This window comes from Oncorhynchus mykiss, chromosome 13 (assembly GCF_057628025.1).
Source record: "Oncorhynchus mykiss isolate SJ-2025 chromosome 13, ASM5762802v1, whole genome shotgun sequence".
NCBI classification, from domain to species: domain Eukaryota; kingdom Metazoa; phylum Chordata; class Actinopteri; order Salmoniformes; family Salmonidae; genus Oncorhynchus; species Oncorhynchus mykiss.
Genome location: NC_143034.1, coordinates 48,482,341 through 48,507,286, shown reverse-complemented (window position 1 = coordinate 48,507,286; position 24,946 = coordinate 48,482,341). Strand labels below are relative to the sequence as shown.

General features: G+C 39.7%; 1 protein-coding gene across 4 annotated transcripts; it reads left to right on the top strand.

Annotated features, from left to right (window-relative positions):
* Positions 1-4,629: 4,629 nt before the first annotated feature.
* Positions 4,630-24,240, top strand: LOC110486315 (uncharacterized). 4 transcript variants are annotated; one of them, XM_021557817.3, is made up of 55 exons: positions 4,630-4,763; positions 5,638-5,726; positions 5,909-5,934; positions 6,203-6,231; positions 6,346-6,403; positions 6,512-6,643; positions 6,775-6,974; positions 7,073-7,176; positions 7,298-7,410; positions 7,547-7,756; positions 8,211-8,285; positions 8,382-8,644; positions 10,503-10,599; positions 11,399-11,533; positions 11,635-11,837; positions 11,985-12,088; positions 12,212-12,327; positions 12,478-12,645; positions 12,742-12,773; positions 12,876-12,973; positions 13,075-13,103; positions 13,250-13,274; positions 13,370-13,397; positions 13,485-13,572; positions 13,723-13,869; positions 14,059-14,270; positions 14,361-14,485; positions 14,630-14,748; positions 14,847-15,002; positions 15,095-15,303; positions 15,449-15,534; positions 16,080-16,207; positions 16,305-16,430; positions 16,569-16,759; positions 16,880-16,974; positions 17,415-17,548; positions 17,643-17,767; positions 17,976-18,093; positions 18,268-18,480; positions 18,625-18,795; positions 18,956-19,111; positions 19,244-19,293; positions 19,473-19,605; positions 19,885-19,967; positions 20,130-20,259; positions 20,346-20,536; positions 20,670-20,760; positions 21,658-21,781; positions 21,889-22,082; positions 22,195-22,350; positions 22,477-22,610; positions 22,834-22,985; positions 23,147-23,241; positions 23,350-23,563; positions 23,816-24,240. In XM_021557817.3, exons 2-55 carry the CDS (start codon positions 5,657-5,659, stop codon positions 23,887-23,889), a joined length of 6,735 nt encoding a protein of 2,244 aa, XP_021413492.3. In that variant the 5' UTR covers positions 4,630-4,763; positions 5,638-5,656; the 3' UTR covers positions 23,890-24,240. The 4 variants fall into 4 exon arrangements, with proteins under 4 accessions (XP_021413492.3, XP_021413491.3, XP_021413494.3 ...); XM_021557816.3 differs by having other exon boundaries at positions 4,709-4,763; positions 5,642-5,726; XM_021557819.3 differs by having other exon boundaries at positions 4,722-4,758.
* The last annotated feature ends 706 nt before the right edge of the window (positions 24,241-24,946 follow it).

Genomic DNA, 24,946 nt, shown 5'->3' with positions numbered 1-24,946 from the left:
AGTCTATGAATATAAAGTATTTTTTATCGACATGGCTAGAGAAAGACCTGACCCTTTAACCCAGGTGGCTCCAAGTTTCCAGTAAAGATCATCACCCTTTGGTATACTCTGTAATTTTAGCGACATTTTGCTGGCCTCTCAATTGGTTATTATTCATCCTTGGTTGTATCTCCTCAGACCTTATTAGTGTGGTCAACAAATGCAGTCCAGTAGTCTTACACATTTTCATAATAATGGTTAAATCTGATTACGCAAACAGCCCTCTCTTGTCAGTATATTTGTGACATCGTATGCCCAGGTTTAATGGCTCTTTCAAACTACCAAACATTGTAATGTAGAATCTCTGAAACATGGTCAATGATGTTTTGTTATATTAGCTATACAGTAGTGAATAAATTATACTGAAAAAATATATAAACGCAACATGCAACAATTTCAAATATTTTACTGAGTTACAGGTCATATATTGAAATAAATTCATAGATTTCACATGACTGGAGAATACAGATATGCATCTGTTGGATACCTTAAAGACATGACTATGTGCCTCAGGATCTCGTCACAGTATCTCTGTGCATTCAAATTGCAATCAATAGAATGCAATTTTGTTTGTTGGCTGTAGCTTATGCCTGCCCGTACCATAACCCCACAATCACCATGAGGCACTCTGTTCCCAACGTTGACATCCGCAAACCGCTCGCCAACATGACACCATACACGTTTTCTGCGGTTCTGAGGCCGGTTGGATGTATTGCTAAATTCTCTAAAACAATGTCTTATGGTAGAGAAATGAACATACAATTATCTGGCAACAGCTCTGGTGGACATTTCTGCAGTGAGCATGCCAATTGCACCCTCCCTCAAGACGTGTGGCATTGTGCTGTGTGACAAAACTGCACATTTTACAGTGGGTTTTTAATGGCCCCAGCACAAGGTGCACTTATGTAATGATCCTGCTGTTTAAACTGCTTATTGATATGCCACACCTGTCAGGTGGATTGATTATCTTGTCAACAGAGAAATGCTTACTAACAGGGATGTAAACAAATAAGTGCACACAATTTGAGAGAAATATTTCTGAGATCTTTTATTTCGCCCATGAAACATGGGACCAACACTTTACATGTTGCGCTTATATTTTTGTTCAGTGTAGTTAAAGAAAATGGCCCCAAACCACTACAGGCAGCAGTGTTAGCAGCACTTATACGACAGTCAATGGTCGCCTAACTAGTGTGTACCATAATCCATTATCAACAGTCTCCCTCATATAAAGTTCCAGAGCTGAAACAAAAGGTAGATATTGTGTTAGATGAGTGTTGGACATCGTTCTTTTTACAGGCCAAAGAGTACCATCCAATATGCCACGTACAAACCTCATATGTTGCCTAAGTGAGAGACTGTACCAGGTTTTTGTAAATGTGTTATGAGGAAAAAGCTAAAACAATTTTGAGCATGTTGATTTTCCTCAGGTAAACCAATATTTATTTTTTTTACAAAGGAAATGTACTTCTGTTCATGTGATTCATTTATGGTTACTACTTAAAGTATGTTGATTGAGCTGATTGAAATGTAAAGGAATAAAAACGATAATTGTTTACATTTATGATGATGTTTTGTAATTCTTAGTATAAAAATGGTCTAAGTGGGATGCCATAGGCTAGGGACATTTCTTATGCCATGTCCTCTAGAGATCGTGCACACTGAAAGGTGATCTAATCAGTAGTTCAAAAAGTTTATTGTGAGACGTTCACCACAAAGATACGCTTGTTCAGGTTCATTTGAGACAGTAGAGCAGTGGACTTTTAACAGGTAACGTCCAGACATAAAATATTAAAAAGTTTAACATTAGATGCAACGTCTTTTATAACAGGTGTTTTTGTTTGTCACTGGTTTCCACCCTAAAGAAGAATGTTGTAACAGGATGAGGTCGGGTCAGGAAGTGACCTCATGAAACCTTTCAATCTTGTTACCTGACAGGACACACCCTTGTTTAATTTTCTTAACCAAAAATCATGAAGATTTGGTTTGATGATATGATCGACTACTGTAGCTCTACATCTGGCTTGACCAGTTTGAAAGGCACTACTGTATCCCAAATGGAATGCTCAAGTGTTTATTTTACATCACTCTTATCAGACCACATACTTCTCACGTGATAAATGGAAACCAGCCAGCCCAATGTCTGTTTTGTATATAACTATGTTTCTGCATGAGGTGTTTTTTTTTACCATGGCACATGTTGTTATGGAGACTGCACATACTCAATGATAGTTACAGTTTCATAGAAAGTATCCACCCTTCTTGCACAGTTGTCACATGTTCAGTGGCTTACAGCCTGGGCTTTCAATGCATTTCAATGATGTACATTTCCCACTGAACCACTCAACCTAGAAATGATTGAAAATGTGTTTGTTTTTTTAAACACGCTTGCATGGTTGTGGTTCATTCAGATTTGTACTTAATCATCACATTCACTAGTCTCATTACAATTAGTAAATGTTTTTTTTGTGTGTTTAATTATCGTTTCTAAGGAGACAGTAATGCATAACAACTATTTTTTTTGTTGCATAACCTTAACTATCAGTAAGACAGTCTTGCATTTCTCATGAAGATTGTTATGAGATTATCACAATGTCCTAGACCTACACCAAGTAGCATGACCTCTCCTAGATGCACATTTTCTGATAGCTTCATCAGATACCTAACCTAACCGACTTTTTGTCTAAGGACGTAATCCTTCTGAACCCACAAACATACAACAGTAGCCTATTGTATTTTGTGAATGTTTGTGAATGTTGTTTTGGAACTGCCACCTTGACAGAATACAATTTTACTAATGTCTAGGTCCCTAAACTGATGTGTTGCGCATAACTTGAAATTCCAACAGTTAAAAACATTGGAAGATGTTTGAAGCACGACATTGTGTAACCAAAGTGGTGACATTAATGACTATCTAGCCTAAATCGTTTTGCGATAAACATATTACTGTAAAATAGTGTAATCTTTCATCCCAATAAGGGTCTTAGTGCATATGTCCTATTCATGCTCCATGGGTCCTAAATCATGTTCTCTGGTACTGTAACTTGAGTTTTAGTGTCACATTCTTGTGTGACGTTCACAAACTGCATGGTGTTGTTCATAGTTTTATAAAGTACAAGAACTTGGTAATCTGTAATCGCTTACTTAACAACCCTCATACAAATAGCGTCTTGCAATGCATTGTTTTCTCTCACCAAGGAGAATGCATTGTTTGATTGTGTTTCCTGATCCAGTTTGTTCAATTTTATACCTATAATTGTCATTCACAATCACATTGTTTTCATTTCAAGTACCTACTGGAACTTAGTGTACTGTACACATTACCTACACATTACTTTGGATTGACATAGTTTTCTATTTACTTATAAGTTCCCAGTATATTTGTCACAGAATGCCCCTTGAAACCGCCCAAGTTAACCTACTGAACCACCTTTGGCAAAAGAAGGCAAAGAAGATTAGCGGGAAAATGACATGTCAATAATGAGCAGTAAAGCAGTGTCAATTCAAAGTGATGTTGGCTCTGTATTTATTATGTAGAGTAGAAGCTGAAGACGAACACTCAACAAATGTTAATGAGGTAAATATTAACAGATCATCAACTTAGAAAAATTTTAAAAAAGTAACACAATCTATAATATTCCTAGATGTTCTGTCTATTACATAACTGAGCCACTGTTTTGGCACAGAGTGGCTTCGGCAGTGTCATAAAGGTTCAGTCATATAATTAAATAAAAACTAGGCTTCATAGAGTGCACATTTCTTTATTTTTGCCCTTGTGTTTGTTTCATATAAATATACCCTAGCCTAGAGAGAAAAGAGATGCTGTGTTGTTGGATCAATATTTACATAATTGTATTTACATATTACAAATTCATTATCATTTTATTGTAGTATACTGTATTCACAGAGTGTACAAAACATTAGGAACACCTTCCTAATATTAAGTTGCACCCCCGTTTGCCCTCAGAATAGCCTCAATTTGTCGGGGCATGGACTCTACAAGGTGTTGAAAGTATTCCACAGGGATGCTGGCCCATTTTGACTCCAATGCTTCCCACAGTTGTGTCAAGTTTGCTGGATGTCCTTTTGGTGGTGGACCATTCTTGAAACACACCAGAAACTGTTGAGCATGAAAAACCCAGCAGTGTTGCAGTTCTTGACACACTCAAACCGGTGCCTGGCACCTACTACCATACCCCATTCAAAGACACTTAAATATTGTGTCTTGCCCATTCGCCTTCTGAATGGCACACATACACAATCTCAATTGTCTCAAGGCTTAAAAATACTTCCTTAACATGTCTCTTCCCCTTCATCTACACTGATTGAAATGTATTTAACAAGTGACATCAATAAGGGATCATAGGTTTCACCTGGATTCACCTGGTCAGTCTATGTCATGGAAAAAGCAGGTGTTCCTAATGTTTTGTACACTCAGTGTACATGTATGCAAAAACATGTACTGGAAGAATTACTTTTTGAATCCTTTTGTCAGTTTATTTATTCAGATTTTTATAACTTTATGTTGGTATAGCTTGTTTGTCAACTTTGGTTGTCCTTAAATCCAAGTGAAATCTCATCTTAATCTGTATTTTATGTTGGGTTGCTTGTTGTTCACACCCTTCCCCACCCTTTTTGAGAAATGTTCCCTGTGGGTGTCTCATATGTCACCACTTGTCCATTCTCGCTCAGTGGTACCTCACATCGTCAGCCAGTTAGGTCAGGTGAGCCCTTCATTGTCCTTTTACTATTGTGAATATGATCAAATGTTTATTAAAAACTTAAAGGATTCAGTTTTCACTTTGCAAATGATGAATAGATGGATGAACATAGGGATTTATTCTTGAAAGAGATTAGTTTTGCCAAATTATTGTATGTAATTTATTTTATTTATTTATTTATTTATTTATTTATTTTGTAACTGATAGTCAAAGGCTTTTCCCCTCGATATGATTTATTAGAATACATGCCTGGGGATAGATGGAGTTACCCTGTCTTTACAGTGAACTCTTATTACTGTCATCTTTATATAGGAATACTTACAATCATTTTTGGTCTCAGGAAATTGTCTTTGAATTATTAAATAACTTTTAGACAAAGTTTTGGTTACTTTTTGTAACACAAATATGTACATATATATATATATACACATATATATATATATATATATATATATATATATATATATATATATATATACACAAATATATACACACTATACACACTAGATGCCCTTGAAAACAGATGACTGTTTTAGAGGCTGCATGGGTGGCATTGTACCGTTATCACAACAGGTGACCAAACTATCGCTAAAGTGGGTGGAAAAGGACAAAAAGACAATGAGAATAGAAATAGCTAACAAGCCATCTTTTCAGTGACTTGCACAAATCAAGAGATTCTCATGTAAAATCAATGTCAATATTCAGCATCGGTACAACAATTTAACACGAATAGGATCTCTGTCAGGTGTCCGTTTTGTTACGGCTTTTTGAGTCTCTCTGCCCCTCTGTCATTGGTTGTGGTATAGTATGGGAAGAAACACGGTGGATTAGGTGTGAATCTGTTGTGATTTCATTGTGACTGTTGTTTGACATAAAGGTAGTTCTTGGATGAACCAATGACTTGTGGTGGCAAAATGAGACATCATGGGTATTGTCTTGCCCTCACCTTAGCTGTCCTGGGATCAGGTGGGTAAACGTCCTTCTCCTCAAGTGTTAACGTTGTTCTTAATTGATCTAAAACATGCATAGGAGACCTTTTCTGACACCCTTAACATCCAAATAAATGGCTGGCACTCAATATTACACTTAAAACAGAGCCATGTTGCCTACTGTTTCATGCTTTCACTTGAATGCTCTGTTTATTTCAGGTTTCTTCGCCGTTGGGTCAGCCCAGGTAACATACATTATTTTCGAGGCACAGTAACAGGATCTTCAAGATCTCAAAAATACACTAGCTCTTGTTCCTAAAAAATAAAACCGGTTTTGCTAAGAGCCTCTCAATTGATGAATGGTGGGATCAGCTGTCGAGAACATGCTTATTGTGGTGTACTTAGTCATCGAAAACCAGTTTGATTGTGACATTTTGATTAAATCCATGTGATAATGTCAATGTGTTTCAAGCCATGCTAATATCACAATGCCTTTCTTTTTTTTTACTCAAGTGTATTACATTGTGCGATGGGGGAAATAGGTAAGTTAAATCAAATTGGGTATGTTTCTTGTTTCATTGCCACTGTGGTCATGTAACACTGATTAGACAGGGGGCTAAGAGATTGATTTAACTTGCTATCTATGTAATCACTAGCACCCATGGAAACTCCACCGGTGGAATGTGTAACAGGACTGAGGGTTCGTGTGCTCCCGTGAGTTTCCCCCCTAAATGTTACACTTCAATATAAATCCCCAGATTTCAATGAAAATTGCTAAACAAGAGATTCATATTTGCATCTCTGTATCTATATATTTTGTAGTTTTCAAATGCTACATTTGACAGCTTCCTAAGCTGTGCTGGGCTGAGGAGGATTAACGACACCCAGGAGCACATTAACAGGCTCAAAGAAGTTATGGACGTGGCCTTTCAATTCTACTCAGGCTCCTTCATGGTACAGTACAACAAGAGAGAGACATTTGATCAACAGTTTCAGGGGGAATTGACAAAATACCTTGAATGTGTTATGAAAGCATGAAGTGAACTTTGTGCTTTATGCTGACATCACTGTTATTTTCCATACAGAGTTTGAGCAGGGATCTGCAGCCCATCCTGGAGCTGATCAAGGGGCTCAGCTTCAATGCCTCAAAGCCCAGGTTCCACGACGTCAACTTCACCAGAGTGTGGTTCCAGCTCAAGCTCAGGCCACGCCTGGCCTCTGTCACCGAAAGCCTCCTCGCCTGTCTCAGCACCAGCGACCTCACCTGCCAGACCTACCAGGCTCTGTGAGTTTCCCATTTTCCCAGTGATTTTTCTGTTGTGTTTCCGATACTAACCACCATTATGGAGGACAGTGATTTGTTGTTGTTTGGATCATTTTTAGTGTGAACGAATTGGATATGAATATCCTGAGTATGGACCCTCAACGCCAAAGGATAGTCTACACGTCCTTCATGCGCAGGTTTCTAGAGAGAAATGATACAGCAGGTAGGCTATTTATTTCATTATGAATGGATATTGTCACTCAATATATTGGAATTGTTGACATTTTGATGAATGTGGTCATCTGTAGGATGTGATTGAGAGTTCTGTTTGTGTTCTGAAAAAGGATGCCTCGTCCATGGGAACAGCAGTGAGCAGTGGCTGATGCGGAACTTTGGATCCTTCTCTACCTTGGTTGACTATGAAGACTTCCTTGCACTGAACATTCATTTCAGTGGTGTAAGTGTTTAACTCTATGCGGGCTCTTAATAAAGCAGGGAGTCTAATGTCGGGAAGATACAAGATGCCATTAAGATGTTATAGGATGCCACGGGAAGTTCATGACCAATCAAGACCAATGTTCTCTCTCCCACAGCTATCAGTCCTGTCACTGCTGAGCCCGGAACAGAAGGCACAGTTGATTCTTCACCCCGGAAATGGAGACCTGGACACTATCAGCCTGGTCTTCCAGAGTCTGCTTGGGCCTCTAATAAACAATGCTCACCTGAATCAGTCGATGTACAATGCAACACTGAGGTCCAACATGACTGCTGGCAATGCCACAGGACCACATGAACTTGACAGAGTGCGTTATGTGTTTTTTTTATTTTTTTATTTTTTTACTTGGATCCCCATTAGCTTTAGCAGAAGCATCAGCTACCCTCCCTGGGGTCCACAAAAAAAACACAAAACATGACAAGTAACAAAACACTGATAGACAAGGACAGTCACACAAATTTCAAATACAAGGATATAGAAGCAATACTACTAAAAATATGTATATATTTAATGTGTGTGTTAGTGAGTCTGTGTGCGTGCGTGTGTTTATCGGTCTCTTTTCTGGGGTGGCAGGTAGCCTAGCGGTTAAGTGGGACTAATTAAACAATCTGTCGATGTGCCTTTGAGCAAGGCACTTAACCCTAATTGCTCTGGATAAGAGCGTCTGCTAAATGTTCATGTCAAACAAGGCTATTTCTTTTGCTGTCATCAACTCCATGTACAGTATGAGCCAACTAATGATTACAAATCTGTGGTTGCAGACTCTAAATGACTTCCTGTCATTCCTGAGGCCCTTGGGTAGTTTCATCAAGACTTTGGTGGGCAGCATTCAAGTGGTATGTGTTGTCTTTTACAATCTCACAAGTATGAACAAATTATTTCCTTTTCCTTTTCCAATCTGAAACTATGTACTATGTACTGTCTCCCCACAGAGGAATGTGAGCTCTGAGAGACAGCATGTTCTGGCCCAGGCAGTAGTGAACTGGATCCTGGCAGAGCTGGCTGGACACATCTCCCCCAACTTCACACTGACAAATGAGACCGTCCCCAGCCAGACTCCCTCTCTCAGCAACTTCAACATCACCAGCCTTAAGGACTGGTTCCAGCATGTGGTCCTCCCTGCCCTGAACCGCTTCCAGCTCAACAACCAGACTCAGATCCCACACAACCTTACTGCTGTCTTCAACCAAGTCTTGTGAGTTTAATAAATGTTTTACGTTATTAGCCTTGTGGACTTCGTAGACTTTGTCTAGTTCACATATTCCCAACCTGGGGTACACATACCCCCAGGGGTACTCAGAATGCCGTCGGGGGTACGCCAAATAAAAATGTGATTCACCTTTAAAAAATATATACTGTATATATTTTCCAACGGGGCTATACATTTGGGTGAGTTTTTTTCTCTCGCCTGAGTAGCCTCGTTTCACTGCCGAAAATAAAATATTTTTTAAAATTAAATTAGTGTTCAGCAAAATAGCAACACAATGATTAATACAGGTAGCCTAGTCAAATAATTAACATCCAGTCACATTAACCGTTACTCTCTTGCGGGAATTCCATTAACGGTCCATATGTAGCCAAACGTAGCTGATGTTCATGTTGGTATCTGTACTGATAGCGCAAAAGCCATGACAGGGAGACATAGAGGAGTGGTAACGCGCGTGCAAGCAGTTGCTCCCTACATTACTTGGGTACACTGCAGCATCCACCGAGAGGCTCTCGCTGCCAAGGGAACGCCTGACAGCTTGAAAGACGTTTTGGACACTACAGTGAAAATGGTTAACTTTGTTAAAGCAAGGCCCGTGAACTCTCGTGTATTTTCTGCACTATGCAATGATATGGGCAGCGACCATGTAAGACTTTTACAACATACAGAAGTGCGCTGGTTATCAAGGGGCAAAGTTTTGACACTTTTTTTAAAAATTGAGAGACGAGCTTAAAGTTTTCTTTACTGACCACCGTTTTCATTTGTCTGACCGCTTGCATGATGACGAGTTTCTCACGCGACTGGCCTATTTGGGTGATGTTTTTTCTCCTCTGAATGATCTGAATCTAGGATTACAGGGACTCTCTCTCCTCAACTATTTTCAATGTGTGGGACAGAATTGAAGCTATGATTAAGATGTTGTCTGCATTAACAAGGACAACACACAGGTCTTTCCATCATTGCATGATTTTTATTGTGCAAATGAACTCAAGCTTACGGACAATGTCAAATGTGATATAGTGAAGCACCCGAGTGAGTTGGGTGCGCAATTATGCAGGCACTTTCCCAAAACAGATGACACAAACAACTATATTCGTTATCCCTTTCATGCCCTGCCTTAAGTCCACTTACCGACATCTGAACAAGAGAGCCTCATCGAAATTTCAACAAGTGGTTCTGTGAAAATTTATTTTAATCAGAAGGCAATACCAGATTTCTGGAGTATCCTGCCTTGGCAAATCGCGCTGTTAATACACTGATGCCCTTTGCAACCATGTACCTACGTGAGAGTGGATTCTCGGCCCTCACTAGCATGAAAACTAAATACAGGCACAGACTGTGTGTGGAAAATTATTTAATACTGAGACTCTCTCCAATACAACCCAACATTTCAGAGTTATGTGCATCTTTTCAAGCACACCCTTCTCATTAACCTGTGGTGAGTTATTCACAATTGTCGATAAACTAATAAGGTTTTATATGTAAGATGGTTAAATAAAGAGCAAAATGATTGATTATAATTATATTATTATTTGTGCCCTGGTCCTATAAGAGCTCTTTGTCACTTCCCATGAGCCGGGTTGTGACAAAACTCAAACTCATTCTTATGTTTAATAAATGTATTGTATAGTTTGTGTGTGGCAGGCTTACAATGACGGCAAAAAACAACATTTGAGAGTGCACTGACCCTGGTGCTAGAGGGGGTACGCAGCTAGAGGTTGAATGTTTGAAGGGGTACGGGACTATGAAATGTTTGGGAACCACTGGTCTAGTTGATTCCGATCATTTGAATGTGATAATTTGTAATATTTTGAACTAAATGTTATGCCTCTATATTATTTTTCAGCTCATTAAATCCTCCAATGGGTTCTAACTCTTCCATGTATTCAATGGTTGGTCCCATGGATGTCTGTCACATTGGCAACAATGATGACATGTGCTCGGTGAGTTTTATTTGCCACTATGTTCACCTTGGTTAAGTCCTCATGATCTCTTATTCAGTATGGGATCACTATCTAGAGAAGGCTTTGTGGTTCATAGCCAAAGTATTTCAAAAATCTAGATTGTTCTGACAAAATAATTTCAACCAAATACACTGACGTCAAGTAGGCCACTCCTAGTTGATAAGCATCAGTTTTCCTAATGCTACGATTATGGGTGTTTGTTCTTTCATTGTTGCTTGTTATCTTAAAGGTAGACTCAGCGATATGACGTAGGTGAACAAATTAAACAGCATAGACTCTTCAAAAAAAGGTGCTATCTAGAACCTAATAGGGTTCTGCTGTGGTCCCCATAGGAGAACCCTTTGAAGAACCATTTTTGGTTCCAGGTAGAAAGCTTTTAGTTCAATGTAGAACCCTTTTGGGTTCAATGTAGAACCCTTTCTACAGAACCCAAAATACTTCTACCTGGAACCAAAAAGATCTATCCTATGGGGAGAGCCAAAGAACCCATTTGGAACCCTTTTTTCTAAGAGTGTAATAGGTCCATTTGAAGAGCAAAGCTAAACCCCCCACATGTTTTGGTCCCGTACCCATGGGGCTCTAACAGCGTGACACTGTGTGTGACTGTGTGGGAGCGAAGTCTTGCATCTCTCTCATCATCTGCAGAGCTGCTCGTGGCAACATCATTTTGCTGAGTCTACCTTTAACTTAAAAAATGTTCTTGCACTGGGGACTTCCAATTCCAAAATCCTTTTAAATTGTATTGACTTTATGATGACATGTCTTCTTCTGTCAACAGTTGTCCCATGCAGCAGAAAACCTGGCTGTGGTCCTGAGATGTGTGCCCCATTCTAACCTGAGCCTCACTGGAGAAAATCTGAAACTATTGGTCACAGAGCTATCCAAGATACTGACAGGACCACACACAATGATGGTAAGAATACTTTATGTTCAATCATCAGAGATTCAATTAAAGTCAAGACAAATGTCATGTTACTGTGACATTTGACACATTGTGAAATCCTTCCCTTTTAGAATGACAGTTCGGGTAGGCCCTACCTCACAGACTTGTTTGGCCAACTTCCGACAGATGGCTTCAGTGCTGAGAACCTTGGTGATGAGAACTTCATCCGCTTCTGGTTCCTGATCAGACTGCGGCCCCTCCTACCTTCAGTGTCAGCGGAGTACCTATCCTGCCTCAGCACTAGAGACTTCAGCTGTCAAGCCTACCAAGCCCTGTACGAACAACACAAAGACAACCACAAATACATTTTTCAGTTCATAGACATATTTGTTTCATAAATGTCTTCAATATCAATGTTAAATATCCTATTGAAATACCAAAAGTGTGAATTCTGAGATCCTGATTTTCTCATTACTTACAGTGTCATGGGGCTGAGTGATCACATCTCATCAATGGATGAGATGAGACAGAAACTGGTCTACACACGCTTCATTCACCCATTCCTCTCACAACACCGATATTCAGGTATTTATCTTGATATGGCGATTTGTTTAATGTAGGACTGATTTTGTATTTTGTCTTTTTTTTAAATAGTGCATTGAACTGAGTGAACAAGCTAATACGACACATTGCATACGTTTCTTTCAGATATGATGGGATGCCCTTCAAATGGGAGTTTGGATTCAATTAAGAGACATTTTGGGAGATTTTCCATTTTCGCACCGCTACAGCACTTCTTTGATGTGCAAAGAAACTTTTCTGCAGTAAGCATTTACATGAACATCCTGCCAAATCAGAGCATTTCTAGAACTGGACGTCTTTAAGGGATCAGGAGCATGCTACGTGATCAGGTCTTTGTAGCACAATATTCATCAGTATTACAATGATGTGTGTGTGTCTCCTCTCTCTATCAGCTGGAGGCCCTGCCAGCTCTCTCTCCAAAGCAGTTAGCAGAACTGGTGCTGATGCCCCACACTCCAACTCCACAGAGAGATGACATCATCAACAGAGTCTTTGACCACCTCCACAACGACACCAGACTCCGAGACTTCCTCCATGAGCTGCAGATGCTAATAAGAGGGGTACTGTCGCTACTTGAAGCACACTTTATATGATATATTTGTTTGGGCATATTTACGTTTTACTAAACTCCTTCTGATTTTTTTTTCTTCTCACAGGCTAGCCTTGAGTGTGAGTCTTTCACAAGCATGTAAGTACCAGGAATGTTTGTGGGGGAAAAAATAACACCCCCAATGTCCAAGTTTGTCTGTTAGCAGAGTTAATTACATCTGTTTTTATTGCTCATCCAAAGATTCAACAGGCTGGACAGGGCTGCTACATCGGCCCCATCTGATTTGGGACCAGTCATCAGAGACACACAGGACTCCGTAATGGATGCTGCTCCTCCGGGTGAGTCAGAATTTAGATATGATCATGTGACTATGAGCTGTGACTCAATGGAGTATTTTTCCATGTCCTGACATCTATTGTTGGTGTTGTCTTTACATCAGGTTGCAACGTCGTTCCATTTAAGTTTGGGGTGAGAAATGTCAACAATGTCATTATATTATCATTACGTTTCAATGAAATCATTTGTATTCTTCAACAATATATGTACTATGGTCCAAATGAAATATACATAATTGAATTGTATGAGATTGACATTATTCCTGTTCTTTCCACCAGTGCTCTATGACCCCCCCAGTCAACGGTGAGGCAGTGTTTTGAACACCATATCAGATTTTGTTTGATTAACTTGTAATCAAACAAAACTTGATAGTAATTCATATTAATCTCCTATTGCAGAGAGCCACATCTGTGCTGGAGTGAATACGTGAGTGCTCCCACTTACCCTGTAGAATAGCCATAACAAATTTAAAGACACAGTTTATTCATGCAAGTCTTGTTTCCCTTCTCACAGAACTAATCTGGAAAACAGCTTTGCTGGCACGAATATGACCCTTATGCTCTGCAACTTTACCATCCAACATTATGCTTGCCTACCTCAGGTTTGACACTCGTCTACGTTGTGTGTATTCATGAAACCCACATTCTACATGCAACATGCTTGATTTGATTGATTACATTTTTGAGGTGGTGATTGAATTGATTTCCAAAAATGAATGTCCTATTGTATGTGTTTCTTTGTGCCCTCTCAGCGTACCCAGCTAAAACCAGAGCAACTCTCTGAGATCCTGCAATGCAAACTGTCAGGCAACCTGACCTATCCCCAAAAAATGTGGAAATTGTTCTTCACCAAATATTCTGCAATTCTTGATGAGGCTCTTCACCGGTTTTCAAACATGGTAAAAAAAACTAAGTTTAAAAACTCTGATGTGTTTCGGCTGCATGGCCTTTGTCAGGGAGTTCAAAGATATGATAATACTTTTGAACAGCTCCTTTTAAAACATATTTTTTAAGAGTTTCTTGAATGTGTACTTTGTAGGTAAATGTCTTTAACCAAGAAAACATCTTCTGATTGTCTTTATGTTCAGTCTTACCAGCCCAGCGGCCCATCCATCTCTCTGGTGCTAGATGTATTTGGGGAGGTAGTTATTGACCAGTTTAGTCAACATGACCTGAGAAGCCCAAACCACACCCGCAAGTGGTTTCTGACGAATCTTCGACCCTTCCTCCCGCAAGCCTCCAGAGAGTTCCTGTCCTGTCTTAGCACCAAGAACTTCACTTGTGGGACCTACCAGATTTTGTATGTGAAAACATACATTTTATTTCAGTGTGGTTGACTATTTGCCCTCTCTTGATCTAGTACTTCAATGTGGTGTCTTTGCCTTCGCAGAGTGGAAGCTCTAGGTCGTCAACCAGCTAACCCTAACCCAGCTAACTCAGCTATGGACAGTCAAAGACAGCTTTTGATCTACACTGATTTCATTGAGCCCTTCTTGAGGCGCAATGACACTGAAGGTACATTTAAATAATTCTGTAACGTCAATGATCCCTGAAAATGTCATTTTACTAAGCACGGTGAAGACAAAGGAATTGTAATCAGTTAGGATAGAAAGACTGATATTTTTCTCCAACCTTTGAAAATATTTGTTATTGTTTCAGACCCCAACTGTGTCAACAACTCAAAGAACAGCACTGACTGGCTTAAAAAGTACTTTGGGCCGTTTGTTGGTTTTGCGCCCCTAGAAGAACTCAAACGACTGCATGGAAACTTCTCAGTGGTTGGTACTAGTTCATGATCTTGACCTTTTGAACTTACGGATTCATCCAAGAGTCATTTGTAACCAGTTTGAATCCATGTTTTTATTCCACTGTGTAGATGGATGTCCTGCCTATGCTGAGCCCCAGGCAGCTGGGGGAGGTGGCCTCCACCCCTGGTCAGCTCAGAAACCCTGGAGATGTCCACATGATACTGATTCATGTGCTTCCCAGAGATCTGGGCGCATTCTTTGACATTGTTTCTCCAGCTGTTGAGGTATGGATGAGTGATGGTCAATTCTTATACCACTGTCTTATTCCCTATCTACCTTTGCTTAGTACAATCCCCTCATTTGCTTCTGTCTTCAGGGTCTTCACCTTCCGGTGGATGTGCGTCAGGTGCTCCTCCAGCAGGTGTTTGACAATGCCAACCTATCAGATCCCTCCATCAAAGACCCTGAGGTGCTGGTGTGGTTGGGCCAGAGACTCCGCCCACTTTTACCCAACCTGACAGAGAAGCATGTGGCCCCCCTCTTCAACATCGTCAGACACAGAGGCTGCAACATCAGCCAAGAAACGTAAGATCAGCACAGTGTGTTATAGAAACACAAATAATTTCCAATAATGTGATGCATGTTTGCAACTGACCTTCGTGTACAGTACATTACTGCTCTTAGTTGTGCTTGACAATGCATATCAATGGGTGGTTTCTGTCACCTACAGAGTGGCGTTGCTGAACTCTATCCTACCATCGCTGTCCAACGGCACACAGGCTGCTGTCCAGCATCAAATAATCATGTCTCTCAGAGGTATTCACCTAGTCATCATCTCCAGTGGTGTAAAGTACATTAAGTAAAAATACTTGAAAGTACTACTTAGGTCGTTTTTGGGGGTAACTGTACTTGACTTTTACTTCATTATATTTCTAAATAACTTTTTTTTTTGTACTTTTTTTATGTCATCATATCATGCAAAACTCATCATGTTTGCCTGCTTGAACGGCAATAGCTCAGATGCACACGGAAACATGAAATGACCCCAGGAATCAATAAACAAAGTTCAAGAGATGCACAAAAATTATATAACATTTAAAATGGGTGAATCTTTCCAGACAGCTGGGTGATACAACAACATATTACAATAGTAGCAAGTACATCTTTCCTCAACAAAGTGCGAGTTACCAGTAACAGTACTAGTATCTCACTTTACTTCTCATGATCCTTCTCTATAATTCTAAATACATGATCATATAGAAGAATGGGTTTTATATACTATGGTCTGAGGGCTGCAGTTTTGGGCTTAGTGCTGGACCAAATGAGGAACGAGTTAATTTACAGTATCTCATTGTTTGCAGAATCAACTCCACTACGTTGCTATAGGAACAACAGCTTCTTCATGTTCCTGAGACAATCCTTCCTCAACTTTACATTCCCAAAGTTGACCAACTTCCTCTCCCTTATTCCACCACAGCGGGAATCTGAGGTACAGTACATTGAACTTGTTTCAGCTGCACTTCAACTTTTGGAAAGTGTGTACTGGCCTAGAGTCACTGTGTATCCTATGCTATCTGTGTTTCCAGCTGCTCAACACCATACGTCCCTCAGAGCTCGGCACCTTCCTCAGGAAGCCAGAGGTGGTGGACAACAAGACTAAGCTCTGCACAATCTTCCGAAACTACAAAAAAACTCCTGAGTTCTTGGAAACCGTAAGGACACACTGCTGATTGTGGTCACCATTTTCAAGCACTCACTGAGTATCCCTTTCTTAGGATTTACTGAAAGAAAAAAACTCTTCAATGGTGCGTTCTCTCAGTCCTTTGACTTTGATCATTATCTGTCTGTAGGAGAATCTTCCGGATGATGTGAAGCGTCCAGTCCTGCCCTGCGTCTGGCCTTTAGCTCTGGCCACTGATGACAAGGCTGAGGTTGACCGCTGGTTTGACAACAGACTGAGGAACTACCTGAAGTTCCTCAACAGAGCCCTGCTCCAGTCCTCTGACACACTCAACGCCTCCTGCTTACCCTTCAGGAGACTGTAAGCTACCACACTGGAAATACCTTACATTTGCTGATGCTATTACACGGAAATATCGACATCATTGAACGTGAATAAAAGGAAGAAAAGTGTGATGACTGTCTGCTGTGGTTTTCACAGTGTGTCTCTACTGGGATCCAATCTCACTTTCAATGGCTCTGCCATAACTCATGATGATGCGTACAGCACCATAAAGACCTACCTCAACACGGGAAGTGAGTGTTTTAGTACTTACTACTGATTACTCCAGTTTACATTGTGCATATATTTATTATTGCACTTTGAATGAATGGACATTTTCAACACTTTGCATGAATGGACATTTTCAACACTTTGCATGAATGGACATTTTCAACACTTTGCATGAATGGACATTTTCAACACTTTGCATGAATGGACATTTTCAACACTTTGCATGAATGGACATTTTCAACACTTTGCATGAATGGACATTTTCAACACTTTGCATGAATGGACATTTTCAACACTTTGCATGAATGGACATTTTCAGCATAAGGTCTGTTACCAAAGAATATGCAGAAATTCTGCTTCATGGCAGATATTCCTCAAGGATGTATGACTTTTCTTAAAGCAGCATAAATGATTTCTCACATCAAGTACATTAAACACATATTTATTGATTTCTGACTTGTAGGTTCAGCAGCACCCAAGTGTTATAGTCCCTCTGACCCAAATCTCAACTCCACCGCCTGGTTCCTTAACTACATTGGTGTGTTCATCACTTTTGTGACCGTTGAAGACTTCGACACGTTTGGCTCAGACTCGACGGTAAGCCCATGCACCTGTCTGTTTTGATGAAGGGGCATCATATGTTACCCAAAATATATAACCAATGGTTTATCTTATTGTTTGTTTTTTACAGCTACAACTATTTGCCGTGAACCCTGTCAACATTAAGTTGTTCAATTTTGCTGGAGCTCCTCAAAATCTGACGAAACGCTTTACTGAGCTTATCTTCCTGCAGAACTCCAACTTCCTCCCACTGCAGTGAGTTTTGAACAGTAGCCACTACAATCATTGGTGTTATGTTACTAACTTACTTTATTTCTTGCATTTATGTCAAGGGTATGTTAACAGACAACAGTCTACATTGAATCTGAATGACGCTATGGGGAAATTGGGCATGACATTCTAATCCAAGATAGTGTTACTCAGTGTTTTATTTCATATTTTTGTTTTATTCCCACATCTTTAGGCTTCCACCACACTTACAATGTTTTGTCCCAGCCTCAGCTTACTCTAAACTCAATGAGTCAGAGAGTGTGGTTGTCCTGGGCAACCTGAACCAATCATGTACTAACGTGGACTCAGAGGTGAGCGCCATCAGGATCTATCTCCATTTTTGTTACACCTTAACCTTAGACCTGTGTTTTGAACACATGGAAATTAAATGTTACAGAATGAGCCATTATTTCCATGTGATCACAATCCATTGATTGGTTAAATGATACTGTTACCTAATCTTCACTGATGTCATTTCCTTCCAGATTTCTTCCGCACTGGCATCGAATATCCAAATTGTCAATCCGGGATCAATCACGGCCTTGGGCCCGCAGGTCACAAGTCTGACCACTGGACAGATCACTAAAGCCCCGCCCAGTGTGATTTTACAATCGCTGAGTACTCTGAGCAGTGTTTCTGGATGGAACTTGGGACAGTCCTTGTTCATCATACAGATTCTCATCACCCAAAACTTCCAGGTGATTTACTTCTTAATAGGTTTATTGCTGGTGGCCTATTGGTTGTGAGCATCATTCACAACCATGATTCATGCTTTAAACCATTCCATCCTCTCTACTTCCAATGTAGAGGATATTTCATAATTTAATGTTCTCTTTCTTCAGATAAGCAACAGCGACAGTTTAATAAACCTGGGCTCTTTAGTGGGAGGTCTTCCTACCCAAACACTCATCGCAATACCTGCGCAGCAGGTTCTAACAACATCCGCCAACCCCAAATTTGTTACCAACATGCTGACTGCTCCAACAATTGTGCAACAGATCTATGTTAATAAGGTTTGTACAGCAGCTAACAGCAGCTAGACTAACTGATGTGAAGTAGGCGTTATATTTCTACATGCCTCATTTAAATGTGTTGTGAAAAAATCAAGGGTAATCAATCATAATAACAGCAGTAATTTTGAAATGTTGACATGTTTTTGTATTACTTATTCAGATCATCACAGTCGACATGAAACCAACGGAGCTGATAGTCAATGTCCCAGATGAAATGGCAACCGAAATTCCCAGGAATCTACTGAATTTCCCAACAACTGGAAATCAAACACTCACTGCTCTGAACATCAACAAGAAAAAATGGAAACCTCAGCAGGTAACTGAGGGGTTTGTAATATTCAAAAGCTGTGTAGACCTTCAGTATTTACACGATTATACAGTGGTGAACATGTTTATTATACGTCTATACATGTTTCTGCACCTCTGTTTCTCTCTGTTTCCTTTATAGGCTGTGCTGTTCTTTGATACAGTAGCAAATGCATTGGATGAGCCTGATGAGTAAGTGTAACAGTGTTTAGAGAATGTTGGTCCTGGCCAATAGCTGAGCAGAAATCATACATGTATCATTTTCACATGGGGATACATTTTTATTATGTACTTGAACAAAAAGTGGTTATTATGACATTTATAGTTCCTGTATTAACTCTAATGAAGGTACTGCATTGATTTCTTTGTAGCCTTTCTGAGTATGTGCTTCAAGGATTCACTTGCTCTCGTGTCCAGACTTTCAACAAAATAAAAACTCAACGTCTCATCAGAGCTTGCAGACGTAGGGCCGGTCGAAGAAAGGTGGTTCTCAAGGAGACACAGGTGAATATTAAAAATACAACTTTTTCTACATAAACTTAAGGGCCCTACTCAATCAAAACCGGTAGCCAGGCCTCCAGATTACATTGTTAATGTGCCTGTATGAATTATGACTGTTTTTATTTCTTTTTCATGGCTACATGAATCCAAGCATGTATTCTCTCAGTACAAGAATGACAATAGTTACTGGAAACCTAGTAACATGTTTTGATTGAATATGTTTCTCTGTTTTCAAGGAGCTTATTTTACAGACATATGAGGAAGTAACATTTTGTTTTACAGCTAACTTGCATGTGGAACAACATCAAAGGTGAAAGTCCTCAAGATTTTGTCAACTATCCATCAGATATGTTGCTGTATTACAGGTAAGTTGGTCATGTCACTGACATTGTAACATACATTGTAAATGACGGTAACAAATGTTAGATGAACTATTTACTGTTATTTTTTTACGCTGACATAACCAAATGAAAATGCCATATAAATGAACCATAAATACAATGTAAACTGTGTGTATCTTTCTCCAGCTACACCAACATACAACAGACCAACTGCAGATCCTACTTCATGGAAACAGGACGAGCAGACTTCTCCGTCCTGTCCAGCACGTTGGATGGAAGAAAGGTTGATCTACTGAACAATGCCAAAAAGTGCCTGGTGAGTTATGTATTCAAGACGAAAGACACACGTTTCCGTCTGAGTGTTTAAAAGCAGTGATTATGACGAGTTTTGATTTATTCCAGAACATCAAAGGGACACAGCTCAGTCGAGATAATCTCGAGGTCCTGGGCAACATGGCATGTACTCTGGATGAGAACTACATTCAGAGCTCTGACTCTTACATCCTGGAGAAACTGAAGAACTGCAATGACTTCTCCGATCAGCAGATTAAAGCTATGGAGACGGTTATCTGCAGTGGCAACACCACCTATGGGTATGTCACATTGCTGACATCGGAGCTGTGCTGATTTGTATTCGTGTAGAATACACAAAAAAAATGAAAAGTCAATGCATTTTTGTCTATTGATTTTTTCTTAATCAGTCTGTATGTATTCTTATCTGTTCAGAAACCCAAGCACATGGACTGAAAAAACTCTAGAGCAGCTTGACATTCTTCCACTGTACTTAACAGAGAACTTCTGGAAACACATCAGCATGGTATACTATACATGACAATTGCGTAGCACTTTGACTATATGTTGTATTCAAATCAAATTGTATTTGTCACAAGCGCCAAATAAAAAATCAAATCAATCACATTTATTTATAAAGCCCTTCTTACATCAGTTGATGTCACAAAGTGCTGTACAGAAACCCAGCGTAAAACCCCAAACAGCAAGCAATGCAGGTGTAGAAGCAGGGTGGCTAGGAAAAACTCCTTAGAATACAATAGGTGTAGAAGCATGGTGGCTAGGAAAAACTCCCTAGAATACAATAGGTGTAGACCTTACCGTGAAATGCTTACTTACAAGCCCTTAACCAATAATGCAGTTTTAAGAAAATAGAGTTAAGAAAATGTTTATTAAATAACTAAAGAAAAAAAGAAAAGAAAAGTAACACAAAAGAACAATAATTAATATACATGGGGTACGAGTACCGAGTCAATGTGCGGGGGTACAGATAAGTCGAGGTAATTTGTGCATGTAGATATATGTAGATGTAGGGTAAAGTGACTATGAATAGATAGTAAACAGCGAGTAGCAGCAGTGTAGTCAGGGTGGCCATTTGATTAATTGTTCAGCTTTCTTATGGCTTGGGGGTAGAAGCTGGTAAGGAGCCTTTTGGACCTAGACTTGGCTCTCCGTTACCGCTTGCCGTGCAGTAGCAGAGAGAACAGTCTATAACTTGGGTGACTGGAGTCTTTGACACTTTTTTGGGCCTTCGTCTGACACCACCTAGTATATAGACCCTGGATGGCAGGAAGCTCCCCTATCTTTTAAATGACATAATTTGAGTGACATCATTTGAGATTGTTACCCATCAAAATTTGAAAAGCTCTCATTTACCTTATATGCGTCTCTTATTTCTTAATGTGTTCTCTTTTGACTGAAACAGCGGAATAAAAGCACGTTCCTGAAGAAATTCATGAAAAGACTGCGTGCAAACAAGACAATGAAGAGGAAACTGAAGAAGCTGTTCAAAGAATGCACCATGTCTTCGAGATCCAAACGAAGCACTGGTAGGTTTAAATAATACCAGGTCAATATAGCTGTTCTATGCTTTTAATAGTGGAGGCTCCTTTATGACATGAATGATCACATTTCTTTTCAATACTTGTCTATTTAGTAAATGCATGTCCAGACTCCCTTGGCAACATTACTCAAGTGACCATAAGTAATGACGCATTCCCCTTTGGGTATGACACCACCACGTTCAACCACTGTCTGAGTGCCCAAGTAGTAATGGACAATCTGGCCAGCCTGACTGAGAAGGTAGATGATGATGACATGCAAAAGGTCATTTTGGAGAAGCTACACCAGGTATAAAACTTTACTGACACAAAACAGGAAATCACAACAGATTTCAAACTCACAGGTTGCCTAGAGCTGGTCATTCAGTAACAGCTCTTTATGGTGTGGTCTTGTCCACTAGGCGTACCCCAAAGGTCTCTCAGACCAGCAGGTTCAGGTGCTTGGGTCGGTGTCTCGCGTGGCTTCCATGGAGCAGATTAACAAGTGGAACATCACTACAGTGGACACGCTAGCAGCACTGATGGACAATGGCAATGGAGAATGGGACTCCGCCAAAGTAGGGATGTTTAACTTTACATCAACAATGTCTTTAAATGGTGTTTTTTTTAAAAACATGATAAACATTTTGGTTCTAAAAGGTGTGCATTTAAATGTATCTTTCATCTTCCTTTTTCCATTTCAGGCCAAAGTTATTTTCACCAAGTTCTTAAGTGCTGGCAATTCGCTTGGTGCCTCTGCACTGAATTCAATTGGAGGGCCTAACCTGTGCGCACTGGACCTCAGTGTGTTGCAAGGCATCAGAAATGACAGTCTCCGGTAAGATCATCTACAGATCTTGCTGTGTGAGAGAGTGACCTTGTGGTCGAGTCATGCAAGTCACTCCACTTCACATGCATCTTTGTTGTGCTCTTGCAGTGGTTGACTTCAACACAGTATCCAGGCCTAAACGCTCCGTAATTGATGTTTGAACATTTTCATATGCTTTTTTTGTTCGCGTGTTCATAGTTAGTGTTTTTCTTGTGCCTTCTGAACACAACAGAGATGCAGATGCTCTGGAAATCACTAGCTGTTCCTCAGCGCATAAGAAGGCCTTCTTTGCAGTAGCTGAGACCGCCTTTCCTATCAACTTCGCCCAAACCCGCGCCACTGCAGATCAGCTAACAGCCTACCAGCTCATTCAGACATACCTGGGTAAGGGTTCCATTTTCTGCATACATACAGAAAAACAATGGTTTCTTGGATATCCTGTAATAAATGTGATTTAATAGATTTAGTTCACTCGGGCTGTGACATTAGAGAACACTTGTGCCACCCCAGTCCTCATTCTCACCATGTTTGTTGCCCTTTTTTAGGAGGTGCCAATATCACCTACATACAGAGTCTGTCTAGGGTGAATATTAGCATGGACATCAACACTTTTATTGGTTTGGATTCAGCTGTCGTCCAGGTATGTGCTCATTCCCGTAACCATACCATTCATCAATGACCTGTGATGGCAGTGACTCATATTCATTGTCATCTATCATTTTTTCTGTAATTCTCTGCCTCTAAATAGGCTCTTAGTGTGAGTGAAGTGTCTGGACTCCTCGGCTCCAACCTAAATGACCTGAAAACCTTTGAGAATAACACTGTAGTGCAGAAGTGGGTCTCAAAGCAGTTACAGTCTGAGCTTGACAAGCTGGGTATCAGTCTGACCGGAGGAAGGGTGGATTCAAACACCACCCCCATGACAACAAATACTGCCACCACCATCCCCAATACAACTTCCGGTAAGGTGTCAAATGTTGCAGTAATGGTTAGCATGCTTCGCCAGTGCTAAATCCATTTAAAAATGTGATTCCATTAGAATGTGTACAAATAATTTGGTTGCAAGGAGGGAAATTAGTTATCTGTAATGTACCGTAAACATAATTATATTTATAATGTATAGGAATGTGTTTGGGAACAGACAGTAACAGTAATGGCAGGAGACATGCAGATCTTCACCTTGTTTTTCTGTTCTCTCTCTCCTTATCTTTTAGGCCAGAGCAGAGGCACATATCCAGCTCCTCTGCTTTTCCTGTTTGGCCTCTTGTTCATTGTAGTGCAAATGTAGATTCTAACATTGCAATAGAAGCATTATAATTTAGGCCAGGTTACAAAATCATATCATGTTATAATATCACATCTATTTTTGTCATCTATTTTTAAAGAAGACATTAAAGCTGACATTATATTTGACAGCCAAATGAGTGCAGTATGCAATAAATATGCCATATAATATAGTGTTTTATCAACTACATTGCTCCAATTGTATTTTGTATTGGTTAATCATTAATATTAATATATCTACTGTAGGCTTTTTTATCAACTACTTAATTGTTTTATTTTTATATATATATATATGATTTTTGTTTATTTCATTTTGTATGTTGGGAATGGGAAAGAAATACACATTAATATGAGGGTGTTCTGGTTTTTATTTTTTATTTCACCTTTATTTAACCAGGTAGGCCAGTTGAAAACAAGTTCTCATTTACAACTGCGACCTGGCCAAGATAAAGCAAAGCAGTGCGACACAAACAACAACACAGTGTTACACATGGAATAAACAAACATACAGTCAATAACACCGTAGAAAAAGTCTATATACAGTGTGTGCAAATGGCGTAAGGAGGTAAGGCAATAAATAGGCCACAGTAGCGAAGTGTGTTTTTACTAAGGGCCACTTTAACCTGCCAAAAATGTTCTCAAAGAATGTGACTTTTCAATTAAAATGAAAAGGTGTCCAATTAGATTTTCTAGTTTTATATTTGCTCGTCAATGTCATTATTATTTACAGACCATGGTTTTACAATAGTTCACAATAGTGATAGGCCTAAGAAACTGAATGGGTCAATCAGGATCAAAGAATTCAAATGCATTTGACAAAACGTGTATTCCCTATGCCCATCATCAGCAAGGGAAAATACCAGAGAAAAAGAGACCCAACTCGGCGGAAAAATCTTTCTCCCTGCAGCTGGTGGCGTTTTTTCGTTGTTTCGCCCACCATGCAAGGAGTTTTGGTAGAAAATAAATACATTAAAATAAATAAATGATGAGATGATCGAATTGGTTCATCAACAAAAAATAATGGCTTATTTTCTACGTGAGGTTTATTTGGTCGAATATAA